At 36.7% G+C, this 23,084-nt stretch overlaps 2 protein-coding genes across 2 annotated transcripts in view; one reads left to right on the forward strand and one right to left on the reverse strand.

The window, feature by feature from the left end:
* Positions 1–1,656, forward strand: part of LOC107679956 (copine-8-like) — a 60,343-nt gene extending 58,687 nt beyond the window's left edge. Inside the window, exon 20 of the mRNA XM_016475686.1 lies at positions 778–1,656. Coding sequence (XP_016331172.1) covers positions 778–981 — 204 coding nt within the window. The 3' untranslated portion in view covers positions 982–1,656. The remainder of the gene's footprint in view (positions 1–777) is intronic.
* A 3,872-nt stretch (positions 1,657–5,528) lies between these two features.
* On the reverse strand, positions 5,529–22,810 carry LOC107679973 (NACHT, LRR and PYD domains-containing protein 12-like). Its single transcript, XM_016475709.1, has 15 exons — positions 22,741–22,810; positions 21,673–21,760; positions 21,461–21,553; positions 21,260–21,376; positions 20,154–20,929; positions 19,989–20,060; positions 18,989–19,026; positions 17,110–18,904; positions 16,810–16,983; positions 16,204–16,377; positions 10,024–10,197; positions 9,707–9,880; positions 9,423–9,596; positions 9,012–9,185; positions 5,529–8,455 (listed from the first exon to the last, which is right to left on the reverse strand). The coding sequence occupies exons 5-15, from the start codon at positions 20,291–20,293 to the stop codon at positions 8,329–8,331; spliced, it is 3,216 nt and encodes a 1,071-aa protein (XP_016331195.1). The 5' UTR covers positions 20,294–20,929; positions 21,260–21,376; positions 21,461–21,553; positions 21,673–21,760; positions 22,741–22,810; the 3' UTR covers positions 5,529–8,328.
* Between the last annotated feature and the right edge of the window lie 274 nt (positions 22,811–23,084).

A 23,084-nucleotide genomic window follows, 5' to 3' on the forward strand; every position in this document is an offset into this window, starting at 1 on the left:
TCAATAATGCAAAATGACAATAGTAAACACTCATTTTTCAGTTAAAGACAGTTCATCATTGAATTCAGTGATGTCAACATCCAGCTCAGTTCAGTTTAAATAGTATCTGTGCAATCAAGTCAACGATATCGCTGGAAATGAAGTGTCCCCAACTAAGCAAGCCAGAGGCGACACTGGATGAAGCATTATTATGGACTCATATTTTGGCAATAAGTGATGGTTTGAAGTTAAAACTTCTTGATGGGTTTGTTTTATTACAAAATGTCAACTGATGGACTGGAGTGGTGTGGATTATTGTGATGTTTTTATCAGCTGTTTGGACTCTCATTCTGACGGCACCCATTCACTGCAGAGATCCATTGGTGAGCAAGTGATGGAATGATACATTTCTCCAAATCTGATGAAGAAGCAAACTCATCTACCTGAGGGTGAGTACGTCTTAAGCAAATGTTCATTTTTGTGTGAACTATTTCTTTAAACTATTACATGTGTTAAGAATCCATAACACTTTGATGATTTTCGACACTTTATTGCATGTTAATTGCAACTGAAAATGTAAAATGTACATTTAAAATTTTCTTTGAAGTGTCTATGAAACTTGTATGCAATGCAATGTACTTTTAATATTTGAACTAGACTGTAAATGCACAATACAATTAAGCACACTTCTTAAATGTGATTTATACTCATTTTTACCATCTAAAAGACGAGTCAAATTGATTTTCTGCAGTTGTCAACAGCATATTCCTCTTAAATCTCTCTCCGATTCCTCTTCAGTTCGTTCCTTTCCGAGACTACATCGATCGCAGAGGGAATCACATCCTCAGCATGGCCCGTCTGGCCAAAGACGTTCTTGCAGAAATCCCGGATCAGTTCCTCCAGTACATGAGGAGTAGAGGCATCAAACCCCAGCACTCGTCCCACTCCAGCTCCTCCAAACCCCCGTCCACACTCGTCCAGCCACTGCAGACGCAGATCTGAGTCATCGCACAAACTGTACGTCCTCTCTTCGGTTCACTGTCACTCTCAGGATCACACACGGCCTGTCTGAGTGAAACGCTGCCCTTCTGCACGCTGTCTTTCAGTACGTAGGGTGACTTTAGGGCGCTTTACTCGTGGCGCTGTCCTTCCTCGGGCACGCTGAGGTTTTAGGGGGTGTTTCAGACTGTTTTAAAGTATCGCGTGGCCTCTTCAGTCAAACATCAGATATGACTTCACAGTCTCTGTCTCACATACTATCTCCTGTTCTCATGTCTGACGAACTACTGCAGACGTTTACAATTGTACCGTTTTTTTACAAATGGATGTTTTTTTGTACCTCATGAAAACTCTGAGCTGCTTAACAATGAAATTTACTCATTTTATTACATGACGTTGTAAATAGAGCGAGTGTGATTTTAGAAAAAGCATGAATCCACTCTTAGTACAAACGTGAGAGAAACTTTCACGCAGATGTGCGAGGCCTTGGTTTTCATTTTGTTGTACAGTGTTCGCTTTGAATTATTTGACTATATCAGTATTCCGTGTTCTTGGTCATTTGACTGTCTCAAACTGTAAAGAATTTGTGCTTAGCTTTCGCGGCAGTAGCACAGAACAGAAATTTAACAGGAAAAGCCTTACTCTCCGTTAAAGGAACAGTTCACCCAAAATGAAAAATTTTGCATTATTTACTGAACCTCAAGAAATTCCAAACATGTATGATTCTGTCACACCCCTGGACTGTTTTTGGTGTGTTTTCATCCCTCATGTGCTCTGTGTGACCTAGTTTCTGTCTCCCGTTGATTGTGTCATTTGGTTCAGGTGTGTCTTGTTGATTGTCCTCGTCATCCCATGTATTTAAGCCCTAGTCTGTGCAGTCTGTGTTTGTCCGGTCTACTACGTCCCTACGTGTGCTCCTGCCTGTTCTGTCCTGGATTTACCCTTGTGTGGATTTAATAAAGACTATTTGCATCTTCTTCGTGCATTTATCTTACCGTAGAGTGACAGATTCATATTTGTAAGCTATCATTATTACGTTTTGACAGTAATCTTAAATTCTAAATTTGATTAAATGCTGTATTACACAAATGTCAGTCGTCGAGAAATTCCCCTAAATGTACTTTATGATTATGAAAAGAGAAACATTTAACAGATTTTATGGTTCTAAAATAAAAAGAAGCATTAGAGAATGCTCAAAATAACCATTAGGGAATGTTCTGTATAAATTGGGTTTTATTAAAAAACTCTCTGCAATGTTGTTGGAACATTATTTTATGTTATGTAAATAATAAAAAAAGAAAGTGGGGAAGGAGATTAAAAAAGTCTGAGAACATTTTGTGTTAGTTTTATTAGATTGGCACAAAAACTTCTCTGGATGTTCTAGAACTATGTTTATTGTTATTAAAAATAAACCTATGTTCTTAGAACATTAGGAATGGTTTGCCAAATAAATAACCACAAGGGAATTCATACACTAACATTAGGGGAAACTTCTGAGTATGCTAGACATACATTGGGTCTTTTCCTCTCACAAAGTTCAGATTTTGATTAAACTTGAGTACATTTATGGTGTTTCTTTGTAAATTTTGTAGCTTGACAACTACAGTCCCCATTCACTTTCCTTGTATGGAAAAGAGCAGCATTAACTTTTTGCTAAATGCCTCTTTGTTCCACTGAAAAAAGAACAAATGGGATTGGCATGATATGAAAATTTTCATTTTTTTAGGTGAACTGTTCCTGTAATGGTAGAACTGTAGCTGCTCTCAATATCTATATCCAAGCACAGAAATGCAAGCACAGCCTCATACAGAAGTAGCATATGCTTTCAAGCATGCACCACACAAATGGCATGTTTTGTTTGCGTTTGTAATTGTTAGTCTTATTTGCATGCCAGTTTGAGGTATGTTCATTGGGGAGATTTGTTCTTTGGGTCATTCTACAATTGTGGTGGCAGATGCTTTTGCTTTTTGACAACCAAGTCAAACTACAATATACACTATTTTTTAGAAAGCCTTTTTTTTATTATAGAAAATGTTTACAATTAAAATAATTTAACTGTAACTTATTTATAAATGATCTTGAAAAATCTGTAAGGCATCTTAAAAAAACAGAAAATACATGGTCACGTGGTTTTACTCTCATGCATTTTAGATATGTTGTTAAAATTTATTTTGATATATTGATAATTAGCAATTAGATAAATGCTAGCATTTTTGTAATGCATCTTGTAATTAGGGGCCAAGCACCGAAGGTGCGATGGCACCTATTGTATCCGTTGGAGTTCTTATTCTTCCGCTCTGGAAGTCTATGGCAGCCCATAGAACTGCTTGCGGGAGTTATGAAATTTGGCACACTGATAGAGGACAGTCTCATCATCAACCACAGCAAGTTTGGAGTCTCTATCTCAAACTCTCTAGCGCCATCACTTGTCCAAAATTTTACTCATGTTTATGCTAATAACTTTTGAACCGTAAGGCAGAGAAGGAAAATTCTTTTTTCCACCGAATCCTCTGAAAAATTGGCTCACATCATCTTCAGACCATGGTGGCAAAAATTTATGGAGTTCAAGTTGATTACTCAAATCGTTCTCAAATAACGCACAAACGAATTCGACAAAAAGCATGCAAAAATGGATGTAAGACTATATCTCCGCAACGGTTTTGCGTATTGAGACCAAACTTGGTGTATGTTATAATAAGCATGACCTGAGGCTACCTGCAGTGTTTCGGCGCAGTACCACCTAGTGGTCAGGAGATACGAAAAATTGCTATTTTTGGTTATAACTTCTGAATGGTTCGAATCATACCCAATTTTCCCATTTCAGTCATTTTGGGCGTCGGCCATTTTGAATTTTGTCAAAAAATGCAATATTTTACGAACGCTTTGACGTATCGTTACGAAACCATGCCTTGATGGTACTCAAAAAGATTGGGCACAGCGCCACCTTGTGGTCAAAAGTTATAATGAAATTTCGAACAATGCTAATAACTTTTGTTTACATTAGCCTATTGTCTATTGAGACTGATATTGATAGATTCCTTGTATCATGCCGAGAACATCGATACCAATTTTGCCATAATTGGCTTGATTTCCTGTCCGCCATTTTGAATTATGTTGAAAACCTACTTTTTCGAACTCCTCCTAGACCGTAAGTCTGATTTTCACCAAACTTGACTCGGATCATCTTCAGACCATGCTGGCCAAAATGTATGGATTTTGTGTCAATATACGAAACGGTTTTAATTTAACGCATCAACGAATTTGCTGGAAAGATGCCAAACTGCATCTGAGGCTGTATCTCTGCAAAGCTTTTACATATTTACACCAAACTTTGTATGTGCCATTGTCACCTCAAACTGGCCATGCCACATCATTTTGGTAACAGCGCCACCTATTGGTCAAGAGTAATAAACCATTCATTAACCATTAATTATGAAATTTCCAAAAATGCTAAAAACTTTTGATTGCATTAGCCTATTGTAATGGAATTGGTCTCAAAATATTCCTTGTGTCATGCCGACAATACACATACAAATTATGCCACAGTCAGCCGAACTTCCTGTCCGCCACTTTGATTTATGTTGAAAACATACTTTTTCGAACTCCTCCTCAACCGTTGGTCCGATTTTCACTAAATTCGACTCAGATCATCTTCAGACCATGCTGACAAAAATGTATGGATTTCGTGTTGATACACAAAACTGGTTTTGTATAGCACCGCTACAAATTTGAAGCATGATGCCAAAATGACTCTGAGGCTGTATCTCGGCAAAGCTTTGACATATTGACACCAAACTTTGTGTGTGCCATTGTCACTTAACACAGAACACACCACATCGATTTGATAACAGCGCCACCTATTGGTAAAAAGGGATAAACCATTAAATCATATTTCTAGTGGTTGTATTTATAATTTTTCTGCCATTTTGACTTTAATCATCTTAAAATGGTTTTAATTACTCATTGCTGCAGTTGGTCTGATGCTTGCTTCTGTAGTGCTTGGCCCCGTAATTGCTGCTTGCCATCATTGTCAGTGATTTTAATGGTTCCTATTACCTAATAGTTCACCTGAAAATTAAAATTAGCTGAAAATGTATTCATCCTCAGGCCATCCAATATGTAGATGAGTTTGTTTCTTCATCAGATTTGGAGAAATGGGTCCTCTGCAGTGAATGGGTGCTGTCAGAATGAGAGCCCAAACAGCTGATAAAAGCATCACAATATTCCACAAGTAATCCACACCACTACATTATTGTGGATGGTTTTATCAGCTGTTTGAACACTCATTCTGACGGCACCCATTCACTGCAAAGGATGTAATGCTGAATTTCTCCAATTCTGTTCAGATAAAGAAATACTCCTCAAACTCATCTGGCCTAAGAGTGAGAACATTTTCAGCAAATTTTCAATTTTGGGTGCACTATTGCTTTGTAAAACCACTGACAGAAGAGCAAGTCATTCAATAGTAAAATTTTATTTTTTATTATTAAAATAAAATAAATATTTAATATCACCCTGATATGACAAAGAGGACAAAACAAGATTGTATCATATGTTTAATTTAGAATTGATGAGCTGGAAATGATGTCACCATTGTAGATTGACCCAATTAAACGGCTTCAGATTCTCTTCAAAATATCACATGGATCATCAAGAACAATATTATATAAAAATGTTCAATTTTTCCAATTCAGTCCATCAGAAGTTCTCAAGCAAACAATGCTCAGTGACGCCTGGTTAAACTGCCTGTAACAAAAATAAAAAGCTACCGACAGCACTTAACGTGTCTCTTGAGATCGCTCCAGTCAGTGTCAAGAGCTCGGATGTGCTCCTTCTGCTTCAAACCCTTCATATTTCAGCAAGAAAATACACGAGCGAGCCTTTACCCCAGCAACCCCGGGGGAAAAAAAATAACTCAAATACAGGCACAGAGCTAAGACTTCATTTATTTAACATGACAGTGTGTCAACGTCAAGCTCACACCCACTCACGCTGCATCTATGCTGTATTATCTCTATAAATCATGCAGAAAACATGCATCAAAATTTAACCGTGTGTGGGATGGGAACACTTTCCCAGAGTTTTTCCATATGGATTCAGGCAGTCTTCCTCATTTATGGTCACATTAAACTGAACCGCTTCTGTAGATTATTTGTACATTGACTATAATAATTCATGAATGAGAAATCTGCAGCTAAGTAGCTTAGAGCTTCTTGTTGGTTTTAAAACAAAGTACTTTGACTGCATGGCAAATGAATTGTTTACAAGTAACAGATATTGTGCATTTAATCTCAGGTGTGATGACCCTTATTTGTGAAAGTGGTGACAGGTGCCAGTTTGCTTAGTTAGGATCAGTTGAGCTGCTCATTACACCTCAAAGGGTTAGAGGTCGTGTTAGTTGGCTGTAGGTTGTTTAATGTTATTTTTTTTCTTTAGTACAGCACTGGCTGAACTGCAGGAATTTTAGTCCTGGGTCATTTTGGTGAGAATTTAAGATAAACTTAGGTGGGCTTATAGAAGTCCCGTCTCATATAAACAGATATTGTTTACCTTTGTTAATTATGAATTCACAGTTTAATATTGCCTGCATCATGTTTGCATGAGCAGTATTTTAAATGAAATACTTATTTTGTAGATTGTTTGTTTTAGAAATAAAGTTTGCCTTAATGGAGCATTTATTTGTGTTATGCCAAATTTACTATGTTCTATTGTTGCATTTTTCATTACTTTCTTTTACGAACACTTTTCTTGTGCAGTTACTTAAAGGTTTTGTGAATGAGATGCATGCAGGTGCTGTTAAACCAGTGTAGTTTGGCATTAAATGCACTCACAAATAACTCAAGTGTAGCACTTATCAATGCAAGAACGGATTTATTTAAAAACGTTGATTATTATCAAGATACCCAAGACGTCAATGCAATATCCAAAACAAAAAGGCCCAAATTTTGACCAAAGTTCAGTTTTATAATTACAGTTTCCATATTAGAAACTGTGTGGAGAACGGTTTGTTATGACCAACCAGAGAAAGACTTGAAAAGAACTCTGAATATCAATACAATGTGAAGATATGCTGTAATAATCTATTAATGATGCCCCATTCTTATTTCATAAATAAACATTCAAATAAAACATTTGATAATGCTAGTTTGTTTTTTTCTGTGTTATGGACTCCAATAAGTTACATTCTTCATTAGACAAATGTCAACATTAGGGGGAAAAAAACAATGTGAGAGAAACAAAGTCAGGTATGACATACAATATCTTGCCAAAGATTATTAAAATAAAATTCCATAAAGATCATGTACTGCCCTCTACTGTCCATACAGAGACTTGCATCATTATTGTGAGTTTGATTATTTTGTAAACCTAGATGCATCAGTCTACAATTATCATTATTTTGATGAATACATTGACAGTTATTAATAAAACTACAAAAGGACTGTATGTGAAGACAAACTTTGATGCTGACTTGACAAAGCATTGCCTGATAACATTTTAGTGTAAGCTTGATTTAATATTAGATCGAAATATGAAATCTTACATGTTTTATGTAGCTCGAATACTTTTGTTGACTGATAAGTGACTGAATTCAGCGTTTTAAAGACATTTTTTAATAGTTTGAACAGATCTTGGTGGTTATTAAGGTGTTTTGAGTCATTGCTAGGCATGTAAGACTTAACAACTTTGCTAGGCTGTTGCTAGATGGTTTCTATGGGATTACTGGATGGAGATATGAAAAGACAGATGATACATGTTCTCAGAAGAGGTAGTAGTTCACAGTAAATACTGTATAAATATTCACACTTTGCCAAGTCAACATATTTAGCAGCTGTCAATACCAAAACATTGGAACTATAATAATATCAATTAAATCTACTATAAATTTGTTTATATACAATATATGTACAATAAAGTTTTTACAAAACGTTTTTACAATGCAGCAGATTTGGATCTATATTTACATAACACCACTTCTGACTAACCCAGCAAACCTGCCATTCCTCATAGTTTCCCTTGTACCACAACTCTAAATCTTTTTTGAATACTGTTCCTGCTCAAGAACGAAACTATGCATGATTAATTCTGTACCCATGATGCCATGTCACGCACATGCTTCGTATACCATACAGATGTTCCAGGCCATTTCAATGTAGTAGTTTCCATGATGTCCTTTCTTTGTTGGTTTGAATAATTCAGATGACGAACAACACTGAGACTGAGACGTCACAGTTGTGATCTAATATAGCTCTATAGATCAGGTCTGCTTGACTGGATTGGTGTAACACAGCTGGGAGCAAACCTTTCTGACTCAAGGCACTTAATGAACTAATAATGTAGTCACATATTTTCTTAAAAGCATACACACATGTCTTTTGTATTTGTTTTTTTTGATTTTCTTTGATTTTCAGGTAGAGCATACTGTTTGTGGGAGTCATCCATAGGTGCCTGATTTTCAGATATTATTCCATCCATAAATCTGTGAGATGGACATTTAAATTAGCTATTTGTACTGGGATAAATGTGTTGTAATATAAATATTAAAGTTCTAAAGAATCTCACGTGTCTGGGTCAAATTTCAAGATAATAAAATCTATATGTGACCCTGGAGCACAAAAGCAGTCTTAAGTCGCTGGGGTATATTTGTAGCAATAGCCAACAATACATTGTACCAATGGAAAGCTTATTTATCCAGATGTTGTATAAATCTAAATTTCAAAAACTTATGACTGGTTTTGTGGTCCAGGGTCACATATTAGGCTTTTTATTGCAGTATTCAATTCTTAATACTACAATGGATATCTTTAAATTTCTACTTCTGTCTTTTTGTTTCGGGGTGAAATATGGCCCAAACATTTACTTAAGATTCACCTGAATATTGTGGCAAACAGCCAAAATATATACAATAATCCAATCCTTGCTTATTTTTATAAATAATAATACCTAATTTTAAAACAAGGTGTAAATTATCATAGGATATCGTATGACATAGCACAAGGAGTATACTGTCTGTATTCTAAGTTTCAAACACTTACTCGAATTCTTCTAATTTACTTTGTGGATCCTCCAGCAGATGTGAGAGCAGCTTCACTCCTGAATCCGTCAGTTTATTTCCTCTGAGATCCAGTGCTTTTAGCTGTGTCTGGTTAGAGCTGAGAGCTGATGCCAGAACAGCACACCCATCTGCCGTAAGCCCACAGTATGTTACACTGCAAAGGGTTGTGCAGTTATAACAAGATTACTTTAAATTACAAATCTTTTGTGCAAGTGAAAACAGTCAAATGTTCTGCAGAGTGCAGATTCATACCTTTCAATATACTGTATAGTTCAATTTGAAGTTACAGTTCACAATAATATTATTTTTTTTTTCACAATATAAATTCTCTCTTCATTTAGTTTGAATTGAAATGACTAATTACTGGAAATATTTAGGAAATCTTTATTACCTCAGTGACTGCAGTCCTGACAGAAGATGTCTCAGTGCCACTGAAAGCTGCTTCAAACCCGAATCCAGAATTGCATTAGCACTGAGGTTCAGCTCTCTCAGACCTGAGTGTTCTGCTTTGCTTACATAACCCATCATCCGACAGCTTTCATGTGTGAGATTGCAATTATTCAGCCTAAGAAAAGCACAAAAACAATGAAGAATGCTTCAAATGTCCATCCAGTCTCATTTGTTAAGTGTGAGATGTACATTACAAGATTAACAAACAAACTGGAGGACTATTACCATAATCTCTCTAGATGCACACATGGGTCTTCAAACACAGGGAGCAGATGCTTCACTCCTGAGTCTGTCAGGTTATTAATGCTGAGGTCCAACTCTCTCATGTGTGATGGGTTTGACTTTAAAGCAGGTGACAATGCAGAACATCCATTGGCTGTAATTTTACAGTCTGATAGACTGTAAATAGTAGAGTGGCAAATAATCATGAACTAGTGTCATGTGATACACAGCATGTGACATTATTTCATCAGATCAGTCATCTATCACCATCATGTTATTACCGTGTACATGAACACTGTCTACTTGTCTGACTGTAATACCTCAGTGTCTCAAGCTTGCAGGAAGGGCTCTTTAGACCACTGCAGAGCAGTTCCACTCCTGAATCCTGGAGGTCATTCAAACTTAAATCTAAATGTTTCAGGCTTGTAGATGTGGACTGAAGCGCTTGGGCCAGTGCCGCACAACTTTTCCTGGTAAGTTCACAGGCCATCAACCTAAAATAAAATGCCTCTAATTTAAAATTGTAGACTTTATGAAACAGACATTTGATATGATTAAAAGTAGTGTTCATCTTTAGTGCAAAAGAATGTTCATATTTTCATATTTGATACTGGATATGGTCAACCCAAGTCAATGTGAAATTCTACAACTGCGGTAACATTTCTTCAAAAATGAAACTTAATCCCACAGAAATGCATGAGGGATTATCACTGAATGTCCTACACTAGTATTTTCACCATCTGAAAACGGTTTTAACATTTCCAAACATTCATTTTGCCATTAATTATAATAATCCGGTGAGATTTTTGTTTGCACAAGGAGCCTGAAAACAGCCAGTGCTCCACACAGAGATCTGATCATCATTAGTTTGTCTGGAATGACATGAAGAAACAGAACAAACTGAGACAGACTCAATCCAGAAGAACTGTGGAGAACAACATCTCCAAGATGCTTCAAAAAACCTACCTGCAAAGCTACAGTACTGATAAACGTTTTAGGCACTTGTGTAAAAATGCTGTAAAATGAGGATGCTGTCAAAAATAATGTCATAAATAGATTTTCTGCTCCCACTTTATATTACTTGGCCTTAACTACTATGTACTTACATTTAAATGAATCATTTGGTACAATGCACTTATTGTGTACATACATGTTTTTACATGTAAGTGCATAGTAGTTAAGGCCACCTAATATAAAGTGTGACTGATTTTCTTTATCAATTAACTTCTATTAACTAAATTAAATCATCATTTGGCCATCCTTTGACCATCCTTTGCGTTTAAAGCAGCTTTTGCTCTAGGTGCATTTGCACATAGTTTTTCAGGTAGGTCTCTTGAAGCATCTTGGAGATGTTGCCACAGCTATTCTGAATTTAGTCTGTCTCAGTTTGTTCCACTTCTTTATGTAATACCAGACAGACTAGATGATGATGATGAGATCAGATCTCTGTGTGGAGTACTGGCTGTTGTCAGACAAAAATCTCACTGGATTATTACAATTAATTGCAAAATGAATGTTTGGAAATGTAAACTGAAATTTCCTACTGACAACACTACAGCAAAAGATAGAAATAACTAACTTAAAACCAGAGGCGGACAAAGTACTCAACTCCATTACTTGAGTGAAAGTACAGATACTGATGGTCAAATATTACTCCATTACAAGTAAAAGTTGTAAAGACAGATTTTTATTTAAGTAAAAGTACAGAAGTACTTGCTTTTAAAAGTACTTAAGTACCAAAAGTAAATTTCCTTTTTTATGTCAATGCACTGTTTTATTGTTGTACGTAATACTTGCAATACTTCTGAAGCAACTTACAATACAGTACACCCACTGAATACACTGCCTAGCTTGTAGTATCTTTGGAATAAAGAGCTTTTAGAATGTTAAAAACCTATGGGGGAAAAAATTAACACCCCTACCCACCCCCACAAAAGCAGGATGGTAGTGATCTCACAGCTACAGAAATTCTGTAAATACAGAGTGATAAGAAAGAAAGAAAAATCAAACCTGCTTTAAAACCCAGTAACACAACTGTAGCTGTATAACTTTACAACAACAACACTGCTTTAACAAAAAAGCAAAACAGCAAGACTTATTTGACATCAAAACACAATTTTTAAAAATGCTGTCTAATCGCTCTTGCTGTATTTTGATGTCACACACAGAACAGTCTATGCAGTGCTGCTTCAGTCAAACACCTTTTGTGTTTTATTAGGAGACGCACAACAGTTCTTCTGTGGCTTTATAGGTAATATTTTCACTTACACAATTTAGCAAAATCAGACAATATTGTGTCTAATATATACCACAATATTAATTTATTATTATTGTTGTAAATAAATATCACATTTGGAACTGGTCAGTGTTCAAAAAATGCTGGGAAATCACTTCATGTATACCTACAAGAGTGATTACTGATAAACTGTCTGAAAAAAAGACAGTTTTTAGAGAAGAAAGAAATCACCCACTGACTTTCAAAGCTGCTAACGACTTTCTACTTCGAGGACCTTCATAGAAATGTAGTGGAGTGAAAAGTACAATATTTGTCTTTCAAATGTAGTGAAGTTAAAGTCATAAGTTCCCAGAAAAAATAATACTCAAGTAAAGTACAGATACTCAAAAAGTGTACTTAAGTACAATACTCAAGTAAATGTACTTAGTTACTGTCCGCCTCTGCTTAAAACCATTTTTAGCTGGTGAAAATACTAGTGTTCTAATAATTTTGGCCACCACTGTAAATTACTTCATGTTCGTGCCAATTCTCAAATAACTTATATGATGGCTTTTGTTCCACCCACTCAAATGATAAAAATTCTTGTGTTGTCCAATTTATAAAGACGGTGTCTGTTCCCCGAATAGTGAGGTCAAAATCTAAAATTAAAATGATGCTTTAGGACTTGCATTTACAGACTTAATAAACTCTTTTGGGGTCAAGCAAAATGTCACCGCGCCCACGCATCGTTTTAATAATACTCTAGATTTAATTATATTGCACAGAATTTATCTTACTAATACAGATATTGTACCTCAAAGTGATGATGTTTCTGACCACTACCTTGTATCGTGCATGCTGCGTATTAGTGATATTAACTATATGGCTCCATGTTATAGTCCGGGTAGAATTATTGTTCCAACCACCAAAGATAGATTCACAGATAACCTGCCTGATTTGTCTCAAATGCTCTGTGTACCCATAAATGCTCATGAACTAGACAAAATGACTAGCAACATGGGCACTATCTTCTCTAATACATTAGAAGCTGTTGCCCCCATCAAATTAAAAAAGGTTAGAGAAAACCGTACTGCGCCATGGTACAACATTAATATCCATTCTCTCAAGAAAGAAACTCATAATCTTGAACAAAAATGGACTAAAAAACTAACTTGGAAATTTTTAGAATTGCTTGGAAAAACAGTATGTCCAGCTATAGACAGGCTCTAAAAGCTGCCAGGGCCGAGCATATCCACAAACTCATAGAAAATAACCAAAACAATCCAAGGTTTTTATTTAGCACAGGGGCTAGATTAACAAATTATCAGACGTCACCTGATCTAAATATTCCCTCACAGTTTAGTAGTAATGACTTTATGCATTTCTTCTCTAAAAAAATAGATAACATCAGAAATACAATAACAAATGTAGAATCGAGAGTGTCTTGTAATTCAGATTCATTTATCGGCCCCCAAAGAAAATAAATAAATAAAACTGCAGTGCTTTACAACTATAGGACTTATTAAGAAACCACAACTAGATCCTAGTCAACAGGCAAATTACCCATTTCAAATCTTCCTTTTATGTCTAAAATTTTTGAAACGTTGTGTCTACTCAATTATGCTCCTTCCTGCAAAAAATTATATCTATGAAGAATTTCAGTCAGGTTTCAGGCCTCCTCATAGCACAGAAACTGCACTTGTTAAAATTACAAATGACTTGCTTCTTGCGTCAGACCAAGGCTGCATCTCATTGCTAGTTTTACTTGATCTTAGAGCTGCGTTCGACACTATAGATCATGACAATCTCATAGATCTAATACAAAACTATACGGGCATTCAAGGGCAGGCTTTGGGATGGTTTAGATCCTACCTGTCCGACCATTATCACTTTTTTTATTTAAACGGGGAGTCATCTCAATTATCACCAGTAAAGTATGGAGTGCCACAATGATCTGTCTTAGGCCCTCTGCTGTTTTCAATATACATGTTGCCCCTTGGTAATATTATTATAAAATACGGGATTAGTTTCCATTGTTATGCTGATGATACTAAGCTATATATTTCAACAAGACCAGTGTCAGGGTCCACGCCTGTCCTTGTTTGTCTGATTGTGTTCACCTGATCCTCGTGTGCTCTGCTCCCTTATATTGTGCTCATCTTCCCGCTTGTCTTTGCTGGTTTGTTTTGCGGCCGTTTTTTGTGCTTGCTCCTAGCTAGTATCATTGGTCTTGTTAGAGTTTGCTTTTCAGTGTATTTCATCCAGTCTAGTTTGGTTTTGTTTTTTGCCTTTTGTTCGGTTCCAGTTAATTATTTCTAGTATTTAGTTTTCCCTCCCTAGTCATCGTTTTTTGCAAGTCTTTACTTTTGATCTGTGTTATCTCTTGTCTCTCTTGTTGTCTTGTCTTTGTGTGTGTTTTTCGTATTGGTTCCTGCCCTGTTTCCTGAGTCCTCCCTGGTCACCGCTTCTTCTGGCCTGACAGACATTCTGGTGCTTCAAGAGTTACTACCCCAGTGCCAAGCCTGTGGTTCCTTGGGATTCTACCTAGTCTCCTTTGCCACAGAGTCTGGAGTTTCTCCGTCCTCGGCCAGCCTGTTTCCCCTGTCGTGTGCCCTGGCCTATTGTGTGGACTGTCTGCCTGCCTCATCCTTTTGTGTTCCCAGTTCTGTTAATAAACTTTGTTCCCCTGTTGTTAATAAACTTTGTTCCCCTGGTCATTCCGCATCTGGATCCTCCCTTGCCAAACCCTGACAGACCAGATGAAACTTCTAAATTATCTAAGCTAACAGAGTGTGTTAAAAATTAAAAAAATTGGATGACCAATAATTTTCTCCTATTAAATTCAAATAAGACAGAGATATTACGTATTGGACCAAAAAACAGTACACAGAATCTCTTAGATTACAATTTGCAACTAGACGGGTGTACTGTTATTTCCTCTACAGTCAAAAATTTGGGATTTATATTAGACAGCAACTTGTCTTTTGAAAATCATATTTCACATGTTACAAAAACAGCATTCTTCCTCCTGCATCTTCAATAAACAAGCTACAGGTAGTCCAAAAGACAGCTGTTAGAGTTCTTACTAGATCAAGAAAATATAATCATATTACCCCAATTTTACAGACTCTACACTGGCTACCTATTAAGTTCCGTGTCAGTTACAAAATATTACTACCTACTTTTTAGGCGCTTAATGGTTTAGCTCCTGCGTACCTAACTAGTCTTCTACCACGCTACAATCCATCACGCTCCACAAGGTCGCGAAACTCTGGACTTTTGGTGGTACCTAGGATGGCAAAGTCCACTAAAAGAGGTAGAGATTTTTCACATTTGGCTCCCAAACTTTGGAATAGCCTTCCTGATAACGTTCAGGGTTCAGACACACTCTCTGTTTAAATCTAGATTAAAGATTAAATCTTTTTAGCCAAGCATTCTTATAATGTATCTTATCATGTTTTGCTTGAACAGCAGCTACGCTAACTTTTCTCTATTTGCTTCTCTGTTTCTGCCACGGGATTGGCATCCCGAGGTAACTAGGAATTACAGAAGCTTCAGCCTGAATCCAACCCTTATGAAGATCTGAGATGACCAAACACCTGAGAAGAGATTATGTCAACCCCTCAGAGGACCTCAGATGATGCCAACCCTGATCCAACATACAAAACTACCAAACATATAATCATTGCTGTTGATTGTTTTTACTATCCGTTTGAATGCATGTCATTAACTAACTGAATGATTTTACTGTTTATTTCTGCCATATGGACATCACCTAGACATAATCACCATAATCATAAGATAAGCTATTCATAAATATAATGTAGAAACTTTCATTTTCTGTGAAGCTGCTTTGCAATGATTTGAATTGCAAAAAAGCGCTATGCAAATAAACGTGAATTGAATTGAATAAGTTATCAAAACCAAGTTGTCAAATTTTTTTAAAATAACTATTTGACATAAAAAGATAGTGAGAACAAAATGTGCTGTCATAAAGGTTAAAATACCTAGAAATTAAATGCAAACATTATCTTTTAATGGGGAGTTCTTTTCTGGCATTGCTTCTTCGCAATATTAATTAATTACGTTTTTTTTTCTTAATTTATTTGTAGTTACATAACATGATTAAGAACGTGCTATTTGATTATCCACAAAAAAACACTTTTTTGAAAGATTTTGAAAGGACCCAAGCTGTTTTAAAATGTATAACAGTACTGTAGAATAAACCCAGTAGAAAGTGTAAGTTATATATTTTAGTGCCCACTTATTACATATTAGAACTCACCTTAGTGTTTCCAGTTTACAGCTCTTATCTGTTAGCACATCAGAAAGCATTTTCACACCTGTATCATGCGGCATGTTGTGCGTCATATCAAGCTCAATTAAGTGAGCTGGGTTTGACCTCAAAGCTGAGGCCAAAGAAGCACAGCCGTTTTCACCGATTCTGCAGTTGAAAAGTCTACAACCACAGGAAAGAAAAGAAAAATCACAAATTAAATATGTTTGTTGTTTCTTCTACACAGTAATTTGATTCATTGTAGAGCAAATGGGAACTTCATTTCAGTTTTCTGTTTCAAAATGATTCGTCTGAGAAAAAGGAAAGAGTAATCTTAAAGTCTTCTAGAGGTCTCAAAAATGTCTCAAAACAGCCAAAAGTCTATTTCAGCATATCTTAGGATAAACTGTGTAAAACCCCATGGACGGGTAGCCAGTCGAAGACCAAATTATCTGAGCTATCTTACTGTATAACTCTAAACTGTATTTCTAAATTGTCCCATTTGTGTTTATTTTTTATGTTTGTAATTTGGCAGTTAACAATAGCAATTGGCATTTTTTGATACCGTACGTCTTTTTGACATTACATACCAAGGAATCACAGTCTACTTCCTACCTCAGAGTCTCTAGTTTACACTGAGGATTCCCCAGTCCGGCAGCAAGTTGTTTTACTCCTGCATCCTGAAGATTGTTGGAAGTCAAATCCAGTTCTCTCAGACATGAGAGACTTGAACTAAGAACAGAGGCCAGGCCTGAACAGCCTTTATCTGTCACATTACAACACCTCAAACTAAAAGGAAAAACAAAAGCAGGTTAGGTAAGTACTGTGTTCTTGGAATATGCTGACTAAGCATTCACATCAATGTTTGCATACTTGGGTAGAGTACGTTCCTGGCATAACCAGTGAGATACCTACATGACTGATCGGGATGTTTTGATGACTGGCAGCAATCTCAACAGTCCCTCATTTGAGGTCATGCTCGGATGAATGAGCTTTGACAAGTCAAACACATCCAGTTCTTCAGCAGATGTCAGCAGTATGTAAGCCAAAGCAGAAAAGCGTGAAGGAGACAGTGTTCCACCACTAAAACCATGTGAATTTATGAAGTCCTGCACTTCCTCAACCAAAGAATCATCTTTCAGCTCACTTAGGCAATGGAAAAGACTTACTGCCTTCTCCGCTGAAGGGTGGTCCCTGATTTTTTCCTTGACATATTCAGTCGTTTTCATGCTGCTTTGAGTATCGCTTAACACCTCAGTCAGGAGTCCCTGAAGAAGAGCCTGGTTGGACTCAAGGGACAGTCCCAACAAGAAGCGAAGGAAAAGGTCCAAATGTCCATTGTCGCTTGCTAAAGCATTATCCACAGCACACTTCAGAAATGCATGCATTGGGGTTTTTTTGAAAGTACTTATGATTTTAGCATTTGTCGTCTGACTGAGGACATTTCTTTTATAGTTGACAAACATAAGAAATGCATACAAAGCAGCCAGAAACTCCTGTATACTTGCATGTATGAAACTGAAGACCCTCTCCTGAAGCAGACCTGACTCTTCTCTGAAGATTTGGGTACAAACTCCTGAATAAACCAATGCAACATCGAGTTCAATGCCACATTCCCTCAAATCTTCTTCATAGAACAATAAATTACCCATTTCAAGCTGTTGGAATGCCAGCTTTCCAAGCAACAATGTGGTCTGGTTATCCCACTTCAAACGGGCTTTGGAATTATCATCGTATTTATGACTCCCATGCTTGATCTGGAACATCAGGAAGTGTGTGTACATTTGCGTGAGGGTCTTGGGAATTTCACCACTCTCCGAATCACGAAATATTCTTTCGAGAACTGTAGCTGATATCCAACAGAACACTGGGATGTGGCACATGATGTGAAGGACCTTTGAAGACTTCAATTGTGAGATTATCCTGGAGGACAAGTCTGGATCACTTATTTTTTTCTTGAAGTACTCTTCCTTGTGGGAGTCATTGAAACCTCGTACCTCGGTCACACGGTCAATGAGGTCAGGCGGTATTTGACCTGCTGCAGCTGGCCGTGAGGTTATCCAGACTAAAGCAGAAGGAAGCAAGTTCTTACAGATAAGGTTTGTCAGTAGGACACCGACTGAGACGGATTCTGTCACACTGGAGCAGCTCCTGTGGTTTTGGAAATCCAGAGGAAACCGACATTCATCAAGTCCATCCAAGATAAAGACTACCTTGTATTTATTTGAGTGTAACACTTCTGGATTTGTTTTTAGATTGAAGAAGCACTCAAGAATGTGTATCAGACTAATTTTCTTTTCTTTAATTCCATTCATTTCACGAAAAGGGAGTGGAAATATCATGCAGACGTCCTGGTTGGCTCTTTCCTCAACCCAGTCCAGTGTGAACTTCTGCACAGACACTGTTTTCCCGATGCCAGCGATTCCTTTGGTTAGCACAGTTCGGATTTGTTTAGCAGATTCGGGAGAAGCTTTAAAGATATCATTAGCCTTGATTGGTGCGTCCCATGTGGCTGGATGTTTAGATGCTGTCTCGATCTGCCTGATTTCATGTTCACTGGTGTGCTCACTGCTTCCACCATCAGTGATATAGAGCTCTGTATAAATGTTGTTAAGCAGAGAGGGGCCGCTGTGCTCTTCATTCCCCTCAAATATACACTGACACCTGTTCCTCAGCATCCTCTTATACTGATATGTCCCCATCAGATCTTCTGTGAAGTTTGACATAGTTAGAATAAAAAATGAATGGATCTTGCTAAATATAAAAATTAATATGACACTATTGAAATTAATACCATTTAGAACGTTTGACCTTGATTCCTTCTGCTGAATTCTGAAAGACAAAATACATATGTAAATGCAAACTATGCATTTAATGTTTAATTTAAAGTTGCGATATTAGGTTTTGTTGATAATGTTATGCCCGGTTCAGACTACACGATTTTAGCCCGATTTTGCCACGATTTGTTTGACGTAGGGTGTAGTGCGGATTCGTAAACGACAACGGGCGTCGGGACGCAAGATTCCATCGTTTCAGCACGTGTAGTGTGTCATAGTGGACGACAACCGATTCCGCGTCTGCGATGCTTCACAACATCACGACAGAAAGACTAGCATGTTTAATTTTTTTTCCGTCGTCCACGACGAGTTCTGTCACATTGGTGACATTGACCAATAGTAGCACAGAAGCTCTTTCATACACAGGTTTCAAACATGGCGAAACGAAAGAGAGATGATGGTGCTGCTAGGTGGAATTATGAGATGGAGGACAGGTTCGTGGAGCTGTGGCAACAGTACTCCTGCCTGTATGATATGTCATCGAGGGACTACCACGACAGAACAAAGAAAGAAAAATGCTGGCGAACTATAGCGGAAGCGCTTCAGCAATGTTTACACTCTTGTTTTCGGAAGTCAGTCGCTAGTTCCGCCTTCTCGATGACATCACGCGCGTCGTTAAACACGGCACGCGATGAATGGTCGGGAAGCAACGTGTAGTCTGACATGTTTCTTGTCCATGACACGACAAGATTTTAGGAGTCAAAATCGTGTAATCTGACACAGTGACTATCGTGACGACAAAAATATTGTGTAGTCTGAACCCGGCATTTAACAAATTTTTGTTAAAGGTAAAGTGTGTGTTATTTTCATGTGCACAGTGAACAAGCAGTAGAAAGAAAGAAAAAGAAAGAATTTGCGAGTAAGGCAGACACTCCTTTCTGAAGGCAAATTTAAATATGTAAATGCATTAAAAGCAAACTTTTATGCATATAATTGTTTAACAAATTGCCAACATACTTCAGTTCTGTACGGAGTGATTCTCTGCTGAAGTCGACAGGATAATCCATCGACTGCTTAAACTCAACCAACCTGAAATATAGAAATATTCCAAAAGAAGTGAATTTTTATAACATACTTGTTTGAGGCAGAATCGGTATGTTTATAAGAGGTCTGTGAGCTCACTTGCGTTCAGGGGTTTCTTCCTGAAGGGATAACGGGGAAGACATAGATGGATTCCCCAGAGACACATGACTTGGTCCTGGTAAAGCAGTATTATTTGGCTTGTTCAAGCTATAAATAAATAAATAAATAAATATATACATTCATATGTTTCTGTCAAAGCGCATATGTTGTGGGCTGAATAAAGTGCATATGCAATCATGATAAAAAAATAAATAAAAATAAAGTACCTTAAGCCTAAGTACACTGTAGAAACCAGTGGAACAAGCCATTGGTCTCTACAGTCAGCTTAGGCTCAAGATGGTTTTGAAAAATGCTGTTAAGCATACAGTAAGCGGCACTTGAAAAAATGCAGAAATAACCAGGTTACCCCAATATTCAAACCAGGGTTGTGCAATTTTCCATTTATGACAAGGTCTCAATTTTTTTTTTTTTTTTTTAAATTGGTAGCAAAATTGTATGAACTCATTCAAACATTTTTTTTTTTTTTTTTGGTATGATTTGCTTATACCCCACTACTGAGTGTTAGGTTTATAAGTTGATTTTCATGTTTATTGTATTTACTTATTTATTTTTTTAAATAATACATATTTTTATGAATCAAGTTATACAGACTGATACAAAATCACCAAGTTGTTAAAAAGTTTTCTCCTTTTTTTTTTTTTTTTAGGAGACTGGGCTGGTTTCTGTCTGCTTTTGTTGTGTTGAAAAGACTTGCAGTTTAAACATTCTTCAGAATGTCTTCTTTGGTGTTCCACAGAATAAAAAAAAAAAACATTCTACGGGTTTGGGACGACATGACAACAATTATTTTAAAACATTATTCATATTTGTTGATAATGTTAAATAAACTTTATTGTTCGACATCTTTTCATGAAACTAATTAATTTCTGTGCATCTCGAGCAATTTATCTTATAGTCAGATGTGTACATGTTAGGCCAACAGGTTTCTTGTGATGCAAAACTCTTCCCCAACACAATTTGCTCAGCGAGTGAGCTAGACACATTTGTAGAATAAAAGACTACTTTAAAGACTAAAACGAATATATAAATGCGTCAAAAACTGTTATATCCTTGATGTTAACAGAAACAGGCTGTTGCTAGCATACTTTAGTTCTGTAGGGATTGCTTCTCCGCTGTAGTTGAAAGGATTACGCATTGACTGCTCGCTTTTCATTGACAAACCGCTGGGCAGAGAGAAGTCAGAGTCCTCATGATTAATCAACCTAAAATGAAGAAATGTTTTAATGGGGATAAGATTTCATTGTTTGTGGCAATATCCACCCTGTTTATCAGCCCTATGATCTCACCTGTGTTTCTCTTTCAGGGTTAACCGAGGACACATGGACTCATTCCCCATGTAACTCTGTCCCAGTGAAGCAGATTCATCTGGCTTCTTCAGGCTTTAAAATAATAATCATTTAAAACATAGAACCGAAAGCTAGCATAATGCATTTTATATATATGTTGAGTCGATTCGAGTGCAAATACAATCAAATAAATAAACAGGAAACATACAAACCTTAAATCAGCCAGTTCAATAGCAAGGCCTCTGTCCACGCTCATTTTAGTATTTGAATGACTAGTTAGTGAACCAAACATTCTTCAGCCTGCAACAATAGATATACACTGATATAAATAAAATTATCAGTGACATGAAGTCTTTAAGAACTGATTTGTTTTAACGTGACAGATTCCCCCCCCTGGAAAAAAACATACAAATTGCAATCAAAATGATTCAACCCCTTTGACCTGCAAGACATTCTGTTACTGTTTCAACCAAGGCATCAGTAAATAAAATGTTTAATAATACACATTTGAATGACATAAAGTTGTTAAAAAATAAATGGGGGAAAAAAGCAAATTGGCTCTCAACATTCATGTACAAAAGTATTCAACCCCCAAAACATTGTAGAGCGTTTTGTACTCCTTATAACCTCCAGTAAATGTTGCTTACAAGCTTCTGTCGCCTTTCTACTGGAATCTTGGCACATAGCTCATATGCAAACGTTTCCAGATCACTGATAATCTTTGATTTTCACATTGACTCTTTTTCTCCACTCAAGAATATTGTATAACTGAACCAAGCCTCACTATATTTGGAGATATACTCTATGGGATGGTTGTCCTGCAGGAAAGTCCAATGATCATTAAGCGTCAGTCTGTGCATGGAAGGCATCACAATCTTTGCCTGATAACAGCTACTTCAATGTATGCGTAACAGCTTAAGTTTTGTTATAGACTTTTCAAAGGCTTTTCAATTGTGTTTTAACACAATTTTGTGCCCTACCATAGAAATCAGTGACTTAAAAAACAGCACTGTTGAACAGAGGTTGAATAATTATGACATAGATGTATTACAAAAAAAAAAAAAATCCTTTAACTCTAAAATATTACATTTTTACATGATCACTTTTAATATGCCACTGAATGAACTGCGGGGGAACAAAAATCTGGATCTTCAGAAAAGCTTACGTTCTCTGGTCTCTGGAGGGTTGAATAATTTCACATAACATAACTACAGTACATGACTACAGTATGTTACATAAATTGCGTAAAAAATCTATCATTCTAGTATTTTATTACTTACCTCACAATATAGATTTCTGCTCACTTATGAAAATAAAAACATTTTAGCTCCAGGTAGGTTAACATTTCTATGCTTTCCAACTGTTTGTGAGTATTATTTTTCATTTCCCTTTCTTTTATAAAATGGAATGCAGCTCTGCCACATTATGCAACATGACCCGTAAAGAACAACAGGTTCTTTTACAGGAACAGCACACAATGAAAGCAACGCGTTCTCACTGACATTGATGCTTGGTCAGGACCCTTGGGCGTCACTTTTTAATTACCTCAATTTCTTTTTAACTCAAACCCTTTAGCGTTCTTCTTCCTCCTCCTCCTCCTCCTCTTCTGCTTCTTCTTCTTTTT

Source organism: Sinocyclocheilus anshuiensis, unplaced genomic scaffold (genome assembly GCF_001515605.1).
Source record: "Sinocyclocheilus anshuiensis isolate Anshui unplaced genomic scaffold, SAMN03320099.WGS_v1.1 scaffold528, whole genome shotgun sequence".
Taxonomy (NCBI): Eukaryota; Metazoa; Chordata; class Actinopteri; order Cypriniformes; family Cyprinidae; genus Sinocyclocheilus; species Sinocyclocheilus anshuiensis.

Coding starts and splice junctions, on each gene's coding strand:
- LOC107679973 (XM_016475709.1), bottom strand. CDS start 20,293: ATGTATATATTTATTTATTTATTTATTTATAGCTTGAACAAGCCAAAT. Junction 19,027..19,988: donor TCACTCCGTACAGAACTGAA/GTATGTTGGCAA, acceptor TTTGTCTTTCAG/AATTCAGCAGAAGGAATCAA. Junction 16,984..17,109: donor AAAACATCCCGATCAGTCAT/GTAGGTATCTCA, acceptor TTTTCCTTTTAG/TTTGAGGTGTTGTAATGTGA.